Consider the following 14,184-nt stretch of genomic DNA (forward strand, 5'->3'; position numbering starts at 1 on the left):
GAGGGGGCTCAGTGGGGAGGGTTCCGGTGCAGCAAGGGGTCACTGTACAGGGAGCTGCTCCACATCCACCCAACCCCTGTGCATCCAGACCCCCGGCACCTAACCTCCCTCCCACCGCTGAGCCTCACCTCCCCACACACCTGGAACCTCACACACACTCCCACCCCCACCCCGCAGCCAGACACACACACACACACACCCTGGGGTGCAGAGCTTCCCGCAGCTAGTGGAAGTTTCTCGGACTTGATCTGACCCAGCCGTGGTTGCTCCGTGCAGGGAAGGGGAAGGTGGAACTCCATCTCCATCCCCCCCACCAGCTGGGACCAAGTTCCTGGGTGGCCGGGGCATCCCCAGACCCCTCTCCCCTGACTGATTTACCTCTCCCCAGCTGAGCTGCCAGGGAGGGGTGTGCGAATACTGGTGCAGCTTCTCTTTGCATCCCCACAGAAACCATTTCATCTGCAAGGAAGCAAAAGGAATCTGTAAGGTGGGGGACAGGCATTTTTCTGCTGTGCTACAGGGGCACAGAATTTTCCCAGGAGTAAATAACCTCCCTATTCCTACTTGAGATTACCCCGTTTATGCATCCAAGAAGCACCCTAGCCCTTTTGATCACAGCATCTCACTGGGAGCTCATGCTCAGCTGATTATCCATCACGACCCCCAAAACATTTTTCAGTCGCTGTCTCCCAAGATAGAGTCTCCTATTGTGTAATTATAGCCTACAGCCTTTGTTCCTGGATGTATCATTTACATTTAAGCGTATTAAAATGCATAGTTTGGTTGGCCCCAGTTCACAAAGAGATCCCTGTCACTCTGAATCAGCAACCCGTACTCTTTATTATTTACCACTCTACAATTTGTGTGTCATCAGCAAACTTTATCAATCAAAATTTTTGTTTTCCTCCTGGTCATTGATAAAAATTTTCAATAGCGTAGGGCCAAGAATCATTCCCTGCCAGACCCCTCTAGAAAGTCACCCCTTGATGGAGAATTCCCCGTTTACTATTACATTTTGAGACCTATCAATTAGCCAGTTTTGAATCCATTTAATGTGTGTCATGTACATTTTATATCATTCTAATTTTCAATCAAAATGTTCTGTGATACCAACTCAAACGCCTTATAGAAGTTTAAGTATATTACATCAACACTACTATCTTTATCCACAAAACCTGTAATCTTATCAAAAAAAGATAGCAAGTTAGTTTGACAGGATCTATTTTCCATAAACCATGTTGATCTGCATTAATTACACTTCCCCCATTAAATTCTTTACCAATGAGTCCCATACCAGCTGCTCCATTGTCTTGCAGGTATGTGTGTCAGACTGCCAGGCCTATAACTACCCTGGTCATCCCATTTAGTCTTTTTAATATTGGCACATTCGTTTTGTGGAATTTCTCTAGTGCTCCAAGCTTTACTGACCATCAACATTGATGGTCCAGAGAGTTCCTCAGCCAACTCTTTTAAACTCTTAGCTAAATCTCTGATAAGACTCCTAATAGCCTGTGCTGTATTGCCATGCAACACATCTAAACCTTGTAAGCGGCAACGAATAGCTTCAGCTCAACACCCCATTTCTACGCAATAGGCTACTGGAGCGGGTTGGCACACTTACTTCCCTCCTTTGCTCTTTGAGATACGCCACCACTGGTTTTTGAGCAATGCTATTCTACCGATTTTCCATCTTTCGTGGTTGAAAGAATCATTAAACAACATTCTCAGGAGATTCCCGTTAGTCATTGAATATTTAAAATCTGATCACTTCAGTCTCTCCATAGCTCAGAATCTTAGGAACAAACCAAGAATATCTTCCTCCTCCATAAGCTTTTTGTCCACCTCCATGTGTGTGTAGGAGGGGCTATTCTATTTATTTTTTAACCGAGGCACTTTAACACAGTGGGAACAGTGGGAGGCCGGGCAGCATCTCTGTGCCTTATTGAGGTTTCATGCTTACATAAGTACAAAAAAATTCTAACTTAGCCACAAGTGATGTGACAAACACTGTTTGCTTACAACAGCTATCACCAGCAGGCAGCAACGCACCACGTAGGGTGCGGTCAGGGGGAGGTGCAGGTCCTGGTGCATCGCCTGCCTGGAAGCCAAGCACTTTCTATGACACCAACAGCACACAGAATGCAGCACTGCACTATGAAATGGTTATTTAATATTTTAGCTCACAGGATTGATCTGTACAAAGAGAGACTCAATTGAACAGTCAGATCACCGCATTTGCCAACCAGATTACTTTCTGAAAAATACCAGGAGTTAGCAACTTCCAGTCGTCCTCCCTTTTTGCTTATTTGGTGTAGCAATTACACTGGTACCAGAAATATGTCAAATATTCCATTTGAATTGCGAGGGCAAATAATACTGTAGCTGAGAACTCCTGCGGTTCAGGATATAGCCTATCATGGTAGTTATGTGGGAGCACTATTATAGTTAAGGTTGCATCATGATATCTGTTTAAAGGTGGACCATTCTAAGTCCTCTGAAATCAACATGCCTAGTCAGATTTCTTTGAAATTAGGCATGCCTGCCTGGGGAGAGCACAGGGTAGGATTAGTGACCCAAATTTGGAGTCATTTGAGCCAAGGGTTCCAGAGATTTAAGCCCCAGCAATAAAACAGCCATTTAAAAAAAACCAAAGTGGCATGTCTTTGGCCAAAGCTAGAGATCAAACTGCTGACGTGATGCAGGACATAATGGTCTCAGTAGAGTGTTACCCGAGGTCATGCATGGCACCCCCTGAACCTCTGCGGGACCTAACTTGTGAAGTATATTTAAGAACATGGACATTTTTACACAGTCCATAACAGACTCATAGCTAGAGGGTTTCCACTCCTGCCATTTTATATGCTTTAAAGCTCAACTCTTGTAAGTGCTCTAAAATCCAAATGATTCATTGGAGTGCTTTGAAATTCAGGGTGCTTCACAGGGGTTTAGCACAGCATTAGTGATCCAAATTTGGGGTCATTTGACTGAAGTTCCCAAGTTACGGCCTCACCCCCAAAAATAGTTCCCTTCTGCTGCCTTATACTGTTAAACTGAGCAGTACAAATGAATCACAGGTCTCCCTGAGATTGATGGCTATGAACTCACTCTTCCAAACACATATCTAGGGGTAAATCAACCAGAAGCCCGCTCCAAAGACAAAACCATTTTGAACTGAGTGGCTGCAATTTGAGTCGTGGGTAGCAATTTCATTTTGGGGGAAATGTAATCACAATATTGGGGGTGGGGAGGAATTAGACACGTGCTTGCTTCCTGGGATGAGGAGGATTAGTAGAGGGCAAAGAAGTGGGGGAGCAGGGGAGAGGGATTTGGGCCTGCAGCGAGGGGAGGGAGATTCTGGGGCAGGGGACAAATGGGGATGGATGGTAGGGGAGGCAAAAGGGGTTGGGGGCTCAGGTGGGGGAGGCATGACACCCCGGTTCCCTGCACCACAGCTCTGCCAGTGCACCCTGTAACCTGAGAACCCTTGTGCCAACTGGCATGGGGCACTGAGGGGATGCAAAGCGGTTACAGGAATCTCCTGAGTCTGGAACGTGCACCCTAGTTTCAAAGAATGTTGGGTGAGACCTCAAACGAAAGCCAGTGTCAATATTATGGTGAAATGGATGGATGTTCAGTAAATATACTGAAAATGTGTCCTTAAAGTCTGTGTCTAAGGAACGGTCACAGCAAAGGGGAACCCCAGATTTTCAGTCTAGTGAACAGGAGCACAAAGAGGAGGTTTGTGAGGGAGTTCTCCAGGTGAAGGAGGACCAACTACAGCTGCGGGGTGGGGGTAGAGGGGGAAGAGTTTGTCTGTTAGTTTGTCTATTTGTTTGCCATGTGCTTGCCTGCTTGACAATTATTGTGTGGGCTGTTCTGGGGGCACTGAAGGAGCAAACAACACATCCTTGGTCACTCTCTCCACACCAGCCACCATTTTATAGACCTCGATCACATCCCCCCCATCTCTTTTCCAAGCTGAGCAGTGCCGTGCTTTTAATCCCTCAACATAAGGAAGCTTTTCCACGCCCCTGATCATTTTTGTTGCCCTTCTCTGCACCTTTTCCAATTCCAACAGATCTTTTTTGAGGTGGAGTGCCCAGACCTGTATACAGTATGCAAGGTGTGGGCGCACCAGGGAGTTATACAGCGGCATTATGATATTTTCTGTTTTGTCGTCTGATCCCTTTCTTAACGGTTTCTAACATTGTTAGCCTTTTTGACTGCTCGGAAGTCAAATCCTACTGAAAGAAATAGAGAGCAGCATAAATTCTGGCAAGTCAAGTGTAAAAGGATAATTAGGCAGGCCAAAAAAGAATTTGAAGAGCAACTAGCAAAAGACAAACAGCAAAAAAAAAAATTGTAAGTCCATCCATCAGAAGTAGGAAGCCTGCCGAAAAATCAGTGGGGCCACAGGACAATGGAGGAGCTAAAGGAGCACCAACAGAGACAAGGCCATTGTAGAGAAGCTAAATGAATTCTCTGCATTGGTCTTCAGGGCTGAGGATGTGAGGGAGATTCTCAAACCTGAGCCATTCCTTTTAGGGGACAGATCTGAGGAACTCTCCCAGATTGAGGTGTCAATAGAGGAAGTTTTGGAACAAACTGATAAATTAAATAGTAGTAAGTCATCAGGACCAGATGGTATCACCCAAGAGTTCTGAAGACACTCAGATATGAAATTGCAGAACTACTAACTGTAACTCGTTACAGTGTGTATGGTAACACCCATTGTTTCATGTTCTCTGTGTGTATAAATCTCCGCACTGTATTTTCCACTGAATGCATCCGATGAAGTGAGCTGTAGCTCACGAAAGCTTATGCTCAAAGAAATTTGTTAGTCTCTAAAGTACCACAAGTACTCTTTTTCTTTTTGCGAATACAGACTAACACGGCTGTTCCTTTAATAACTGTGGTATGTAACCTATAGCTTAAATCAATCAGTCTCTGTACCAGATGACAGGACAATAATTAATGCAACACATTTTTTAACAAGACTCCAGAGGTGATCCTGGCAATGACAGGCTGGTAAGCCTAATTTCAGTACCACGCAAAGAATTATCAGATACATAGATGAACATGACTCTTGGTGAAGAGTCAACAGGGCTTTATATAAAGGGAAATCATGCCTCACCAACCTATTAGAATTCTTTGAGGAGGGTCAACAAACATGTGGACAAGAGTGATCAAGTTGCTCTAGTGTATTTAGATTTTCAGAAAGCCGTTGACAAGGTCCCTCACCAAAGTCTCTTAAGAAAATTAAGCGGTCTCATAGACATTAAGGCCAGAAAGAAACATCATGATCTAGTCGGACTTCCTGCACATTGCACACCACAGAATCTCAGCCACCCACTCCTGTAATAAACCCACAACCTCTGGCTGAGTTACTGAAGTCCTCAACTCATGATTTAAAGACTTCAAGTTACAGAGAATCCACCATTTACACTCGTTCAAATCTGAAAGTGATCCGTGCCCCATGCTGCAGAGGAAGGTGAAAACCCCCCCCGGGTCTCTGCCAATCTGACCTGGGAGAAAATTCCTTCCCGACTCCAAATATGGCTATCAGCTAAACCCTAAGCACGTGAGCAAGACCCGCCAGCCAGACACCTGGGAAAGAATTCTCCGTAATAACTCACAGCCCTCCCCAGCTAGTGTCCCATCACCGGCTTTTGGAGATATTTGCTGCTAGCAATCGCAGGTAAGCCACATGCCACTGTAGGCAGTCTCATCACACCATCCCCGTCATAAACTTATCAAGCTCAGTCTTGAAGCCAGTTAGGTTTTTTCCCCCCACTGCTCCCCTTGTGAGGCGGCTCCAGAATGTCACTCCTCTGATGGTTAGAAATCTTTGCCTAATTTCAAGCCTTAACTTGTTGATGGGCAGTTTATAGCCATCTGGTCTTGTGTCCACATTGGTGCTTAATTTAAATAACTCCTCCCCCTCCCTGGTATTTATCCCTCTGAAGTATTTACAGACAAAAATCACATCTCCCCTCAGCCTTTGTTTGGTTAGGCTACACAAGCCACGCTCTCTGAGTCTTCTCTCATAAAGTAGGTTTTCCATTCCTCGCACCATCCTAGTAGCCCTTCTCTACATCTGTTCCAGTTTGAATTAATCTTTCTTATGGGGTCTCACCAGTGCCTTGTATAATGGTACTAACACTTCCCTATTTCTACTTTAAATACCTCGCCTGATGCATCCTAGGACTTAATTTGCCTTTTTCACGGCTATATCACATTGGCAGCTCATAGTCTTCCTGTGATCAAACAATACATCCATATCTTTCTCCTCCTCTGTCACTTCCAACTGATACGTCCCCCATCTTATAGCAAAAATTCTTGTTATTAGTCCCTAAGTGCATGACCTTTCACTTTACACTATTAAATATCATCCCCATTTCTATTACTCCAGTTTTCAAGATTGTCCAGAACTTCCTGTATGGTATTCCGGTCCTCCTCCGTATTAGCAATACCTCCCAACTGTGGAAAGAACGAGTTGTCCTTGTGGCACCTTAGAGACTAACAAATTTGAGAATAAGCTTTCGTGGCCTAAAACCCACTGTCACGGAGTGTGGGGGAGTCCAGGCCCTGCACCCCTCTTCCTGGGATCCACTGAGACTCTCAGCCAGCCAGTAAAACAGAAGGTTTATTGGACAACAGGAACACAGTCCAAAAACAGAGCTTGTGGGTACAACCAGGACCCCTCAATCACGTCCTTCTGGGGGAGCAGGGAGCTTAGACCCCAGCCCTGGGGTTCCCTGTGTTCCTCTCCCCAGCCCCCAACTGAAACTAAACTCACCCAGCAGGTTCCCTGCTGCAGCCTCTGTTCACATTCCTGGGCAGAGGTGTCACCTCCCCCTCCCGGCTCAGGTGACAGGTTCTCAGGTCTCCCATCCCCAGGGCACATTCCCAGGTCAACACTCCCCCCTCCCTGCTGAGTCACATCGTCACATCTCTCCCCCCTTTGAGACTGAACTGAGCGGGGTCACGCTGACCAGTGACCTGGGGAAGTTCGGGGCCCCCTCTCCGGGACAGCGCATCCGCTATCAGGTTGGCACTTCCCTTCACGTGGACCACGTCCATGTCGTAATCCTGCAGGAGCAGGCTCCATCTCAGGAGTTTGGCGTTGGCTCCTTTCATCTGGTGCAGCCAGGTCAGGGGAGAGTGGTCGGTGTAGACGGTGAAGTGCCGCCCGAAGAGATAGGGCTCTAGTTTCTTGAGGGCCCACACCATGGCCAGGCACTCCTTCTCGATGGCCGCGTAGTGTTGCTCCCGGGGTAGCAACTTCTTGCTCAGGTACACGATGGGGTGTCTCTCCCCCTTTTCATCCTCCTGCATTAACACCGCCCCCAGTCCCGTGTCTGAGGCGTCGGTGAACACCACAAAGGGCTTGTCAAAGTCTGGGTTTGCCAGAACTGGGCCACTGACCAGAGCCTTCTTCAGCGCCCGGAAAGCCACCTGGCACTGCTCGGTCCAGACCACCTTGTCTGGCTTCCCCTTCTTGCATAGCTCCGTGATGGGGGTGGCGATGGCGCTAAAGTGGGGCACAAATCTTCGGTAGTATCCTGCCATCCCAATAAAGGCTTGGACCTGCTTTTTGGTGTGGGGAGCGGGCCAGTCTCTGATCACCTCCACCTTGGCTGGTTCCGGCTTTAGGCGGCCGCTCCCCACCCGATGGCCCAGGTAAGATACTTCCGCCATCCCCACCTTGCACTTCTCCGCTTTTACAGTCAGCCCAGCCCCCTGGAGTCGGTCCAGCACTTGTCTAACCTGGGACACGTGGTCCTCCCAGGTCTGGCTAAAGACACAGATGTCATCAATATACGCCACGGCAAAACTCTCCATCCCCCTCAGGAGCTGGTCCACCAGGCGCTGGAAGGTGGCCGGTGCTCCCTTGAGGCCGAAAGGCAGGGTCAGGAACTCATAGAGCCCCAGAGGGGTGATAAAGGCCGATTTCAGTCGGGCATCTGCATCCAGCGGCACTTGCCAGTAGCCCTTTGTAAGGTCCATGGTGGTAAGGTACCGAGCTCCTCCCAGCTTGTCTAGGAGCTCGTCCGGCCTGGGCATGGGGTAGGCATCAGATACAGTGATGGCATTGAGCTTCCGATAGTCCACACAGAACCGGACCGACCCGTCCTTTTTGGGGACCAGCACCACCGGCGAGGCCCAAGGGCTGGCAGATGGCTGGATCACCCCCAAAGCCAGCATGTCCCGGACCTCTCTTTCCAGGTCCTGAGCAGTTTTCCCTGTGACTCGGAAGGGGGAGCATCTTATCGGCGGGTGCGACCCTGTCTGCACCCGGTGGACAGTCAGATTAGTGCGTCCAGGCTGGTTGGAAAACAGCTGTCGGTACGGATGCAGCACCCCCCTGACCTCAGCTTGCTGGGCAGGGGTTAGCTGATCCGAGAGGGGAATTGTTTCCAGGGGGAAACCAGCTCTGGTCCCAGGGAATAGGTCTACTAAAGGGTCATCTCCCTGCTCTTCCCACTGTCCACACACGGCCAACACCACATTCCCCCTGGCATAATATGGCTTCATCATATTCACATGGTACACCCGGCGGTGGTGCGCCCGGTTTGACAGCTCCACCACATAGTTTACCTCATTGAGCTGCTTGACGACCTTGAAAGGGCCCTCCCAGGCGGCCTGTAGTTTGTTCTTTCTCACTGGGATGAGAACCATCACCTGATCCCCGGTGGCGTAGGCACGGGCCCGTGCCGTGCGGTCATACCAGACCTTCTGCTTCCTCTGGGCTCTGGCCAGATTCTCCCTGGCCAGGCCCATGAGTTCAGCCAGTCTCTCTCGGAAGATCAGGACATACTCCACCACTGACTCTCCATCGGGAGTGGCCTTCCCCTCCCACTCGTCTCTCATCAGGTCCAGGGGGCCCCTCACCCTCCTGCCATATAACAGTTCGAAAGGCGAAAATCCGGTAGACTCCTGGGGCACCTCCCTGTATGCGAACAGCAGGTGAGGTAAGTACTTGTCCCAATCCTGTGGGTGCTGGTTCATAAAGGTTTTCAGCATCATCTTTAGCGTCCCGTTAAACCTCTCCACCAGCCCATTGGACTGGGGGTGATAAGCTGAGGCCCAGTCGTGCCGGACCCCACATTTCTCCCACAAGCACCGGAGCAGGGCCGACATGAAGTTGGAGCCTTGGTCTGTCAAGACTTCCTTGGGGAACCCCACTCGGCTAAAAATGGTCAGGAGCGCATCGGCCACGGTGTCTGCTTCAATGGAAGCTAAGGGCACTGCCTCGGGGTAGCGGGTGGCAAAATCTACCACCACCAGAATGTATTTCTTCCCCGACTGGGTCGTCTTGCTGAGAGGCCCCACGATGTCCATGGCCACCTTCTGGAAAGGCTCCTCTATGATGGGCAAAGGTCTCAAAGCCGCTTTCCCCTTGTCCCGGGCCTTCCCCACCCTCTGACAGGGGTCACAGGATCGGCAATACTGCCGGACCGTGGTAAAGACCCCGGGCCAGTAAAAGTTCTGTAGCAACCTCTGCCGGGTGCGCCGGATTCCCTGGTGCCCTGCGAGGGGGATGTCATGGGCCAGGTACAGGAGCCTGCGGCGATACTTCTGGGGGACCACCAGCTGCCTCCTGATCCCACAGGACTCTACTTCCCTTGTGGGAGCCCATTCTCGGTACAGGAACCCCTTCTCCCACAGGAACCTCTCCTGGCAGCCTCTCCTCATGGTCCGTCCCACACTGAGGTCAGCCAGGTGCTGAGCTTCCGCAAGGAGGGATCTTTCCTCAACTCGGCCTGGAACTCAGCAGCTGGGGAAGGGATGGGGCCCGGTTCCCTCTCGCTGGCCAGGTCCGAGGCCTCCGCCTCTCTGAGCCGTGCCCCTCGGCCCTCCCTCCCCACCAGGGTAGGGTCCTGCGCCTCCGGTGTGATACCCTCCCCGAGGTCAGGGCGCAGTGCCCCTCGCCGGCTCTGGCTACGCGTCACAACCAGGGCGGCCTGGGGCTTGCTTGGCCAGTCCTCTAGGTCTCCCCCCATCAAAACTTCAGTGGGCAAATGGTGGTGTACCCCCACATCCTTGGGGCCCTCCTTGGCCCCCCATTTCAGGTGTACCCTTGCCACGGGCACCTTAAATGGGGTCCCGCCCACCCCTGTCAGGGTCAGATAGGTGTTGGGCACCACCCGATCTGGGGCCACCACCTCGGGCCGGGCCAGCGTCACCTCCGCGCCCGTATCCCAGTATCCATTGACCTTCCTCCCATCCACCTCCAGGGGAACAAGGCACTCTCTCCAGAGGGACAGCCCCGCGCCCACCCTGTAAACTGAGCACCCTGAGTCCAGAGCCTCCAGCCCTCTGGTGGAGCTGGCCTGGGGTACTCTTCCCTCCGGGGCAGCTGGTAAACTGGTAGGCCCCCTTTCCTGGGTCGTCTGCCCCTCGTCCAGCTGGGTCCCTACCCAGTTAACCCTGGGTAGGTTGGGTCTGCTCAGTTTGTCCCTGAGCCCGGGGCACTGGGACCGTACGTGGCCTCTCTGGCCACAGTGATAGCAGCTCAGGTCACGTTGGTCCCCTCGAGCGGGTCAGAGGGGCCCGACGCCAGGCGTTCCCCGTGGGAGGGGGTTCTCCCTATTTCCCCGCTGGGAGGCCCCCTGGTGACTCTCTCTCTGCATCGGGGGGGGCCTGTTCTTTTGGGACTCCTCCCGGCTACCCCCTGACCGACTGTTCACAAACTCGTCGGCCAGCTGCCCTGCGTGCTGGGGGTTCTCGAGCTTTTTGTCCACCAACCACAGCCTCAGGTCGGAAGGGCACTGTTCATACAGTTGCTCCAGTACGATTAGGTCAAGCAGGTCCTCTTTAGCTCGGGCCCCAGCTGTCCACTTGCGGGCATACCCCTGCATCCGGTTGACCAGTTGTAGGTAGGTGACCTCAGGCGTTTTACGCTGACTCCGGAACCTTCTCCGGTACATCTCGGGGGTCAGCCCAAACTCACGGAGCAGGGCCTGCTTGAACAGTTCATAGTCCCCTGCCTCCGCCCCTGTCATTCGGCTGTACACCTCCACGGCTTTGGGGTCCAGTAAGGGGGTGAGAAACTGGAGCCTGTCTGCAGGGTCAACCCTGTGCAGCTCACAGGCATTCTCAAAGGCTGTCAGGAAGCTATCTATGTCCTCCCCCTCCTTCCGCTGGGCCAGGAAGCACTTATCAAAGTTCCTTGCAGTCTTGGGTCCCCCCGCACTCACCGCAGCCGCAGCCGGGGCCCCACTGCTCCTCAGCCTGGCCAGCTCCAGTTCATGCTGTCTTTGTTTCTCCTTCTCCTGACGCTCCCTCTCCTTCTCCTGACGCTCATGTTGACGTTGTTTCTCCTTCTCCTCCTGCTCATGTTGACGTTGTTTTTCATGATCCTCCAGCTCCCTCATTTTCATCTCCCTCTCCCATTCCAGCCGCATCCGCTCCAGGGATGGGGAGCTCCGCCGGGAGGATCCCCTGCTGGGTGCCGGGGTCAGGGTGCCCTCGGTATTCACTGGGCTTCCCCCAACCCCTCCCCCGGACATAGGTAGGAAGGGTCTCGGGATGTCCTCAGCAGCAGTCTGACCCCTCCCAGCCCGGTCAGGCCCCAGGGCCCACGCTGCGTCCCCCGGGCAGCTTCCCTCAGGGACAGGGATCGGGTCATCCAAGCGATCCCTCTCCTCCAGCTGGGCAATCAGCTGTTCCTTGGTGGACCTCCCGATGCGCAGCCCCCTCTGCCTGCACAGCTCCACCAGGTCGCTCTTCAGGCGTTTAGCGTACATCTCCCTGCTGGCCACTCGCAGGCCGGGCAGCTTCCCACGGTTTCCAGGAAAAGCCCCTCGTGTGCCAGTCCTTCTCGAGGTCACCACCTCTTTGCCAGGGTCGAGCTGCAGATTCCTCCGCCCCTGGGACCGCTCGCTGCAATCCCCCGGGGGACCCTGTTACTGCAAAAGTCTTTCTCTCTGGTCACACATTCCCAGGGGTTAACCGCCCCCCGAAACCATCTCTCTCTGAATCTTCAGCACGCCTGGTCCCCGTCAATTCCCCTTCGTTTTACTGCTCCCCAGTCACTTACTGCAGGAAGCGCCGTTCACGGGGTGCAGTAGATCCCACCGCTGCCACCAGTTGTCACGGAGTGTGGGGGAGTCCAGGCCCTGCACCCCTCTTCCTGGGATCCACTGAGACTCTCAGCCAGCCAGTAAAACAGAAGGTTTATTGGACAACAGGAACACAGTCCAAAAACAGAGCTTGTGGGTACAACCAGGACCCCTCAATCACGTCCTTCTGGGGGAGCAGGGAGCTTAGACCCCAGCCCTGGGGTTCCCTGTGTTCCTCTCCCCAGCCCCCAACTGAAACTAAACTCACCCAGCAGGTTCCCTGCTGCAGCCTCTGTTCACATTCCTGGGCAGAGGTGTCACCTCCCCCTCCCCCTCCTGGCTCAGGTGACAGGTTCTCAGGTCTCCCATCCCCAGGGCACATTCCCAGGTCAACACTCCCCCCTCTGTCACCTGAGCCAGGAGGGGGAGGGGGAGGTGACACCCACTTCATCCGATGCATGCAGTGGAAAATACAGTAGGAAGATACATATATACACAGAGAACATGAAACAATGGGTGTTGCCATACACACTATAATGAGAGTGATCAATTAAGGTGAGCTATTATCAGCAGGAGAAAAAAACCTTTTGTAGTGATAATCAGGATGGCCCATTTCCAACAGTTGACAAAAAGGTGAGAGTAACTGTGTGTGTGTGGGGGGGGGAATAAGCATGGGGAAATAGTTTTTACTTTGTGTAATGACCCATCCACTCCCAGTCTCTATTCAAGCCTAAGTTAATTGTATCCAGTTTGCAAATTAATTCCAATTCAGCAGTCTCTCGTTGGAGTCTGTTTCTGTAGTTTTTTTGTTGTAACATTGTGACTTTTAGGTCTAATCGAGTGACCAGGGAGATTGACGTGTTCTCCGACTGGTTTTTGAATGTTATAATTCTTGACGTCTGATTTGTGTCCATTTATTCTTTTACGTAGAGACTGTCCGGTTTGTCCAATGTACAAGATTGATCCCTGAGGAACTCCTCTGGTAACCTCCCTCTGGCATGTTCACCTCTGAGTATGCCCATTGTAGTCTCCCCTTTAACCAGTTCCTTATCTATCTTTCAATTCTCACATTAATTCCCATTGTCTCCAATTTAACTAATAATTCCCCATGTGGCACCGGATCAAACGCCTTCCTGACACCCAGGCAGATTAAATCGACTGCATTTTCTTGGCTGTCTTCTCAAAGAAAGATCAGGTTGATCTGGCACAACCTGCCTTTTGTAAAACCCTGTTGCATTTTATCCCACTTGCGGTTTACCTCTATGTCCCTAACTATTTTCTCTTTCACTTAAGGTCAAACTAACAGGCCTGTAAGTTTCCCAGATCACTTTTCTTCCCTTTCTTAAAAATAGGAACTATATTAGCAATTTTCCAGTCATGGCATTCGACCGGAAAGTTTATAGATTCATGACAAATCCTTGCTATTGGGCTTGCAATTTCATGTGCCAGTCCCTTTAATATTCTTGGATGGAGATTATCTGGGCCCCGCCATTTGGTCCCATTAAGCTGTTTGAGTTTGATTTCCACCTCGAATTTGGTAATTTCCATTTCCACATCCTCATGTCCATTAGCCACCCTGCCACTATCCCAAGCCCCTTAGTAACCTTACTAAAACCTGTCTAAAACGGATGGACCCCTTCTGGTGTGGCAAGAAGGCCAACAAATTGTCACCCCTCGCCAGGGTCTTCAGCCCCATCTCTGGGCCCTTTAAATCCTGCCCTTCACTCAGGCTTCTGAGCAAGCCTTGTCCCCTTCTTGGGGCCTAGGCCACTTTCCCGGTGGCCAATGGGGGAGATTTTGGCTTTCCCACTACTCTGGGTCCCAACCCAGGGACCCTATACATAACAGCCACGTACAACTGCCTTCAATTTGGTGCTGTTATTCCCTGGAATTTCTCCCATGTAGAGCCTCTCTTCACCCTGGCCTCGGGACGGAAGTTCTCAAATCCTCGTTGTCCTTCAGAATGCAAGTACTAATAGAATCCATCTTCTGGTTCTCTTCTTGAGCTCCTGTGACCAGCAACGAGCTCCCTTTCCTTGCTCCTCGGGTCCCAGCCAGCAAGAGCAGCACCTTCTATCTGGTGCTGCTGGGCTCTGATTGGCTGCTTCTATGCATC

General features: G+C 51.5%; 1 protein-coding gene across 11 annotated transcripts in view; it reads right to left on the minus strand.

Moving 5' to 3' along the window:
* The window catches only part of NSD1 (nuclear receptor binding SET domain protein 1), a 137,641-nt gene that overhangs the window by 55,528 nt on the left and 67,929 nt on the right, over nt 1–14,184 (minus strand). For 6 of the 11 annotated variants that reach the window (XM_073355106.1, XM_073355111.1, XM_073355108.1 and 3 more), the window contains exon 6: nt 379–459. The exons of the other annotated variants lie outside the window; for them this stretch is intronic. In XM_073355106.1, the coding sequence (XP_073211207.1) occupies nt 379–459 (81 nt within the window). The remainder of the gene's footprint in view (nt 1–378; nt 460–14,184) is intronic. 11 annotated transcript variants of the gene reach the window in all.

The sequence above is a fragment of the Lepidochelys kempii genome, chromosome 8 (assembly GCF_965140265.1).
Source record: "Lepidochelys kempii isolate rLepKem1 chromosome 8, rLepKem1.hap2, whole genome shotgun sequence".
NCBI lineage: Eukaryota > Metazoa > Chordata > Testudines > Cheloniidae > Lepidochelys > Lepidochelys kempii.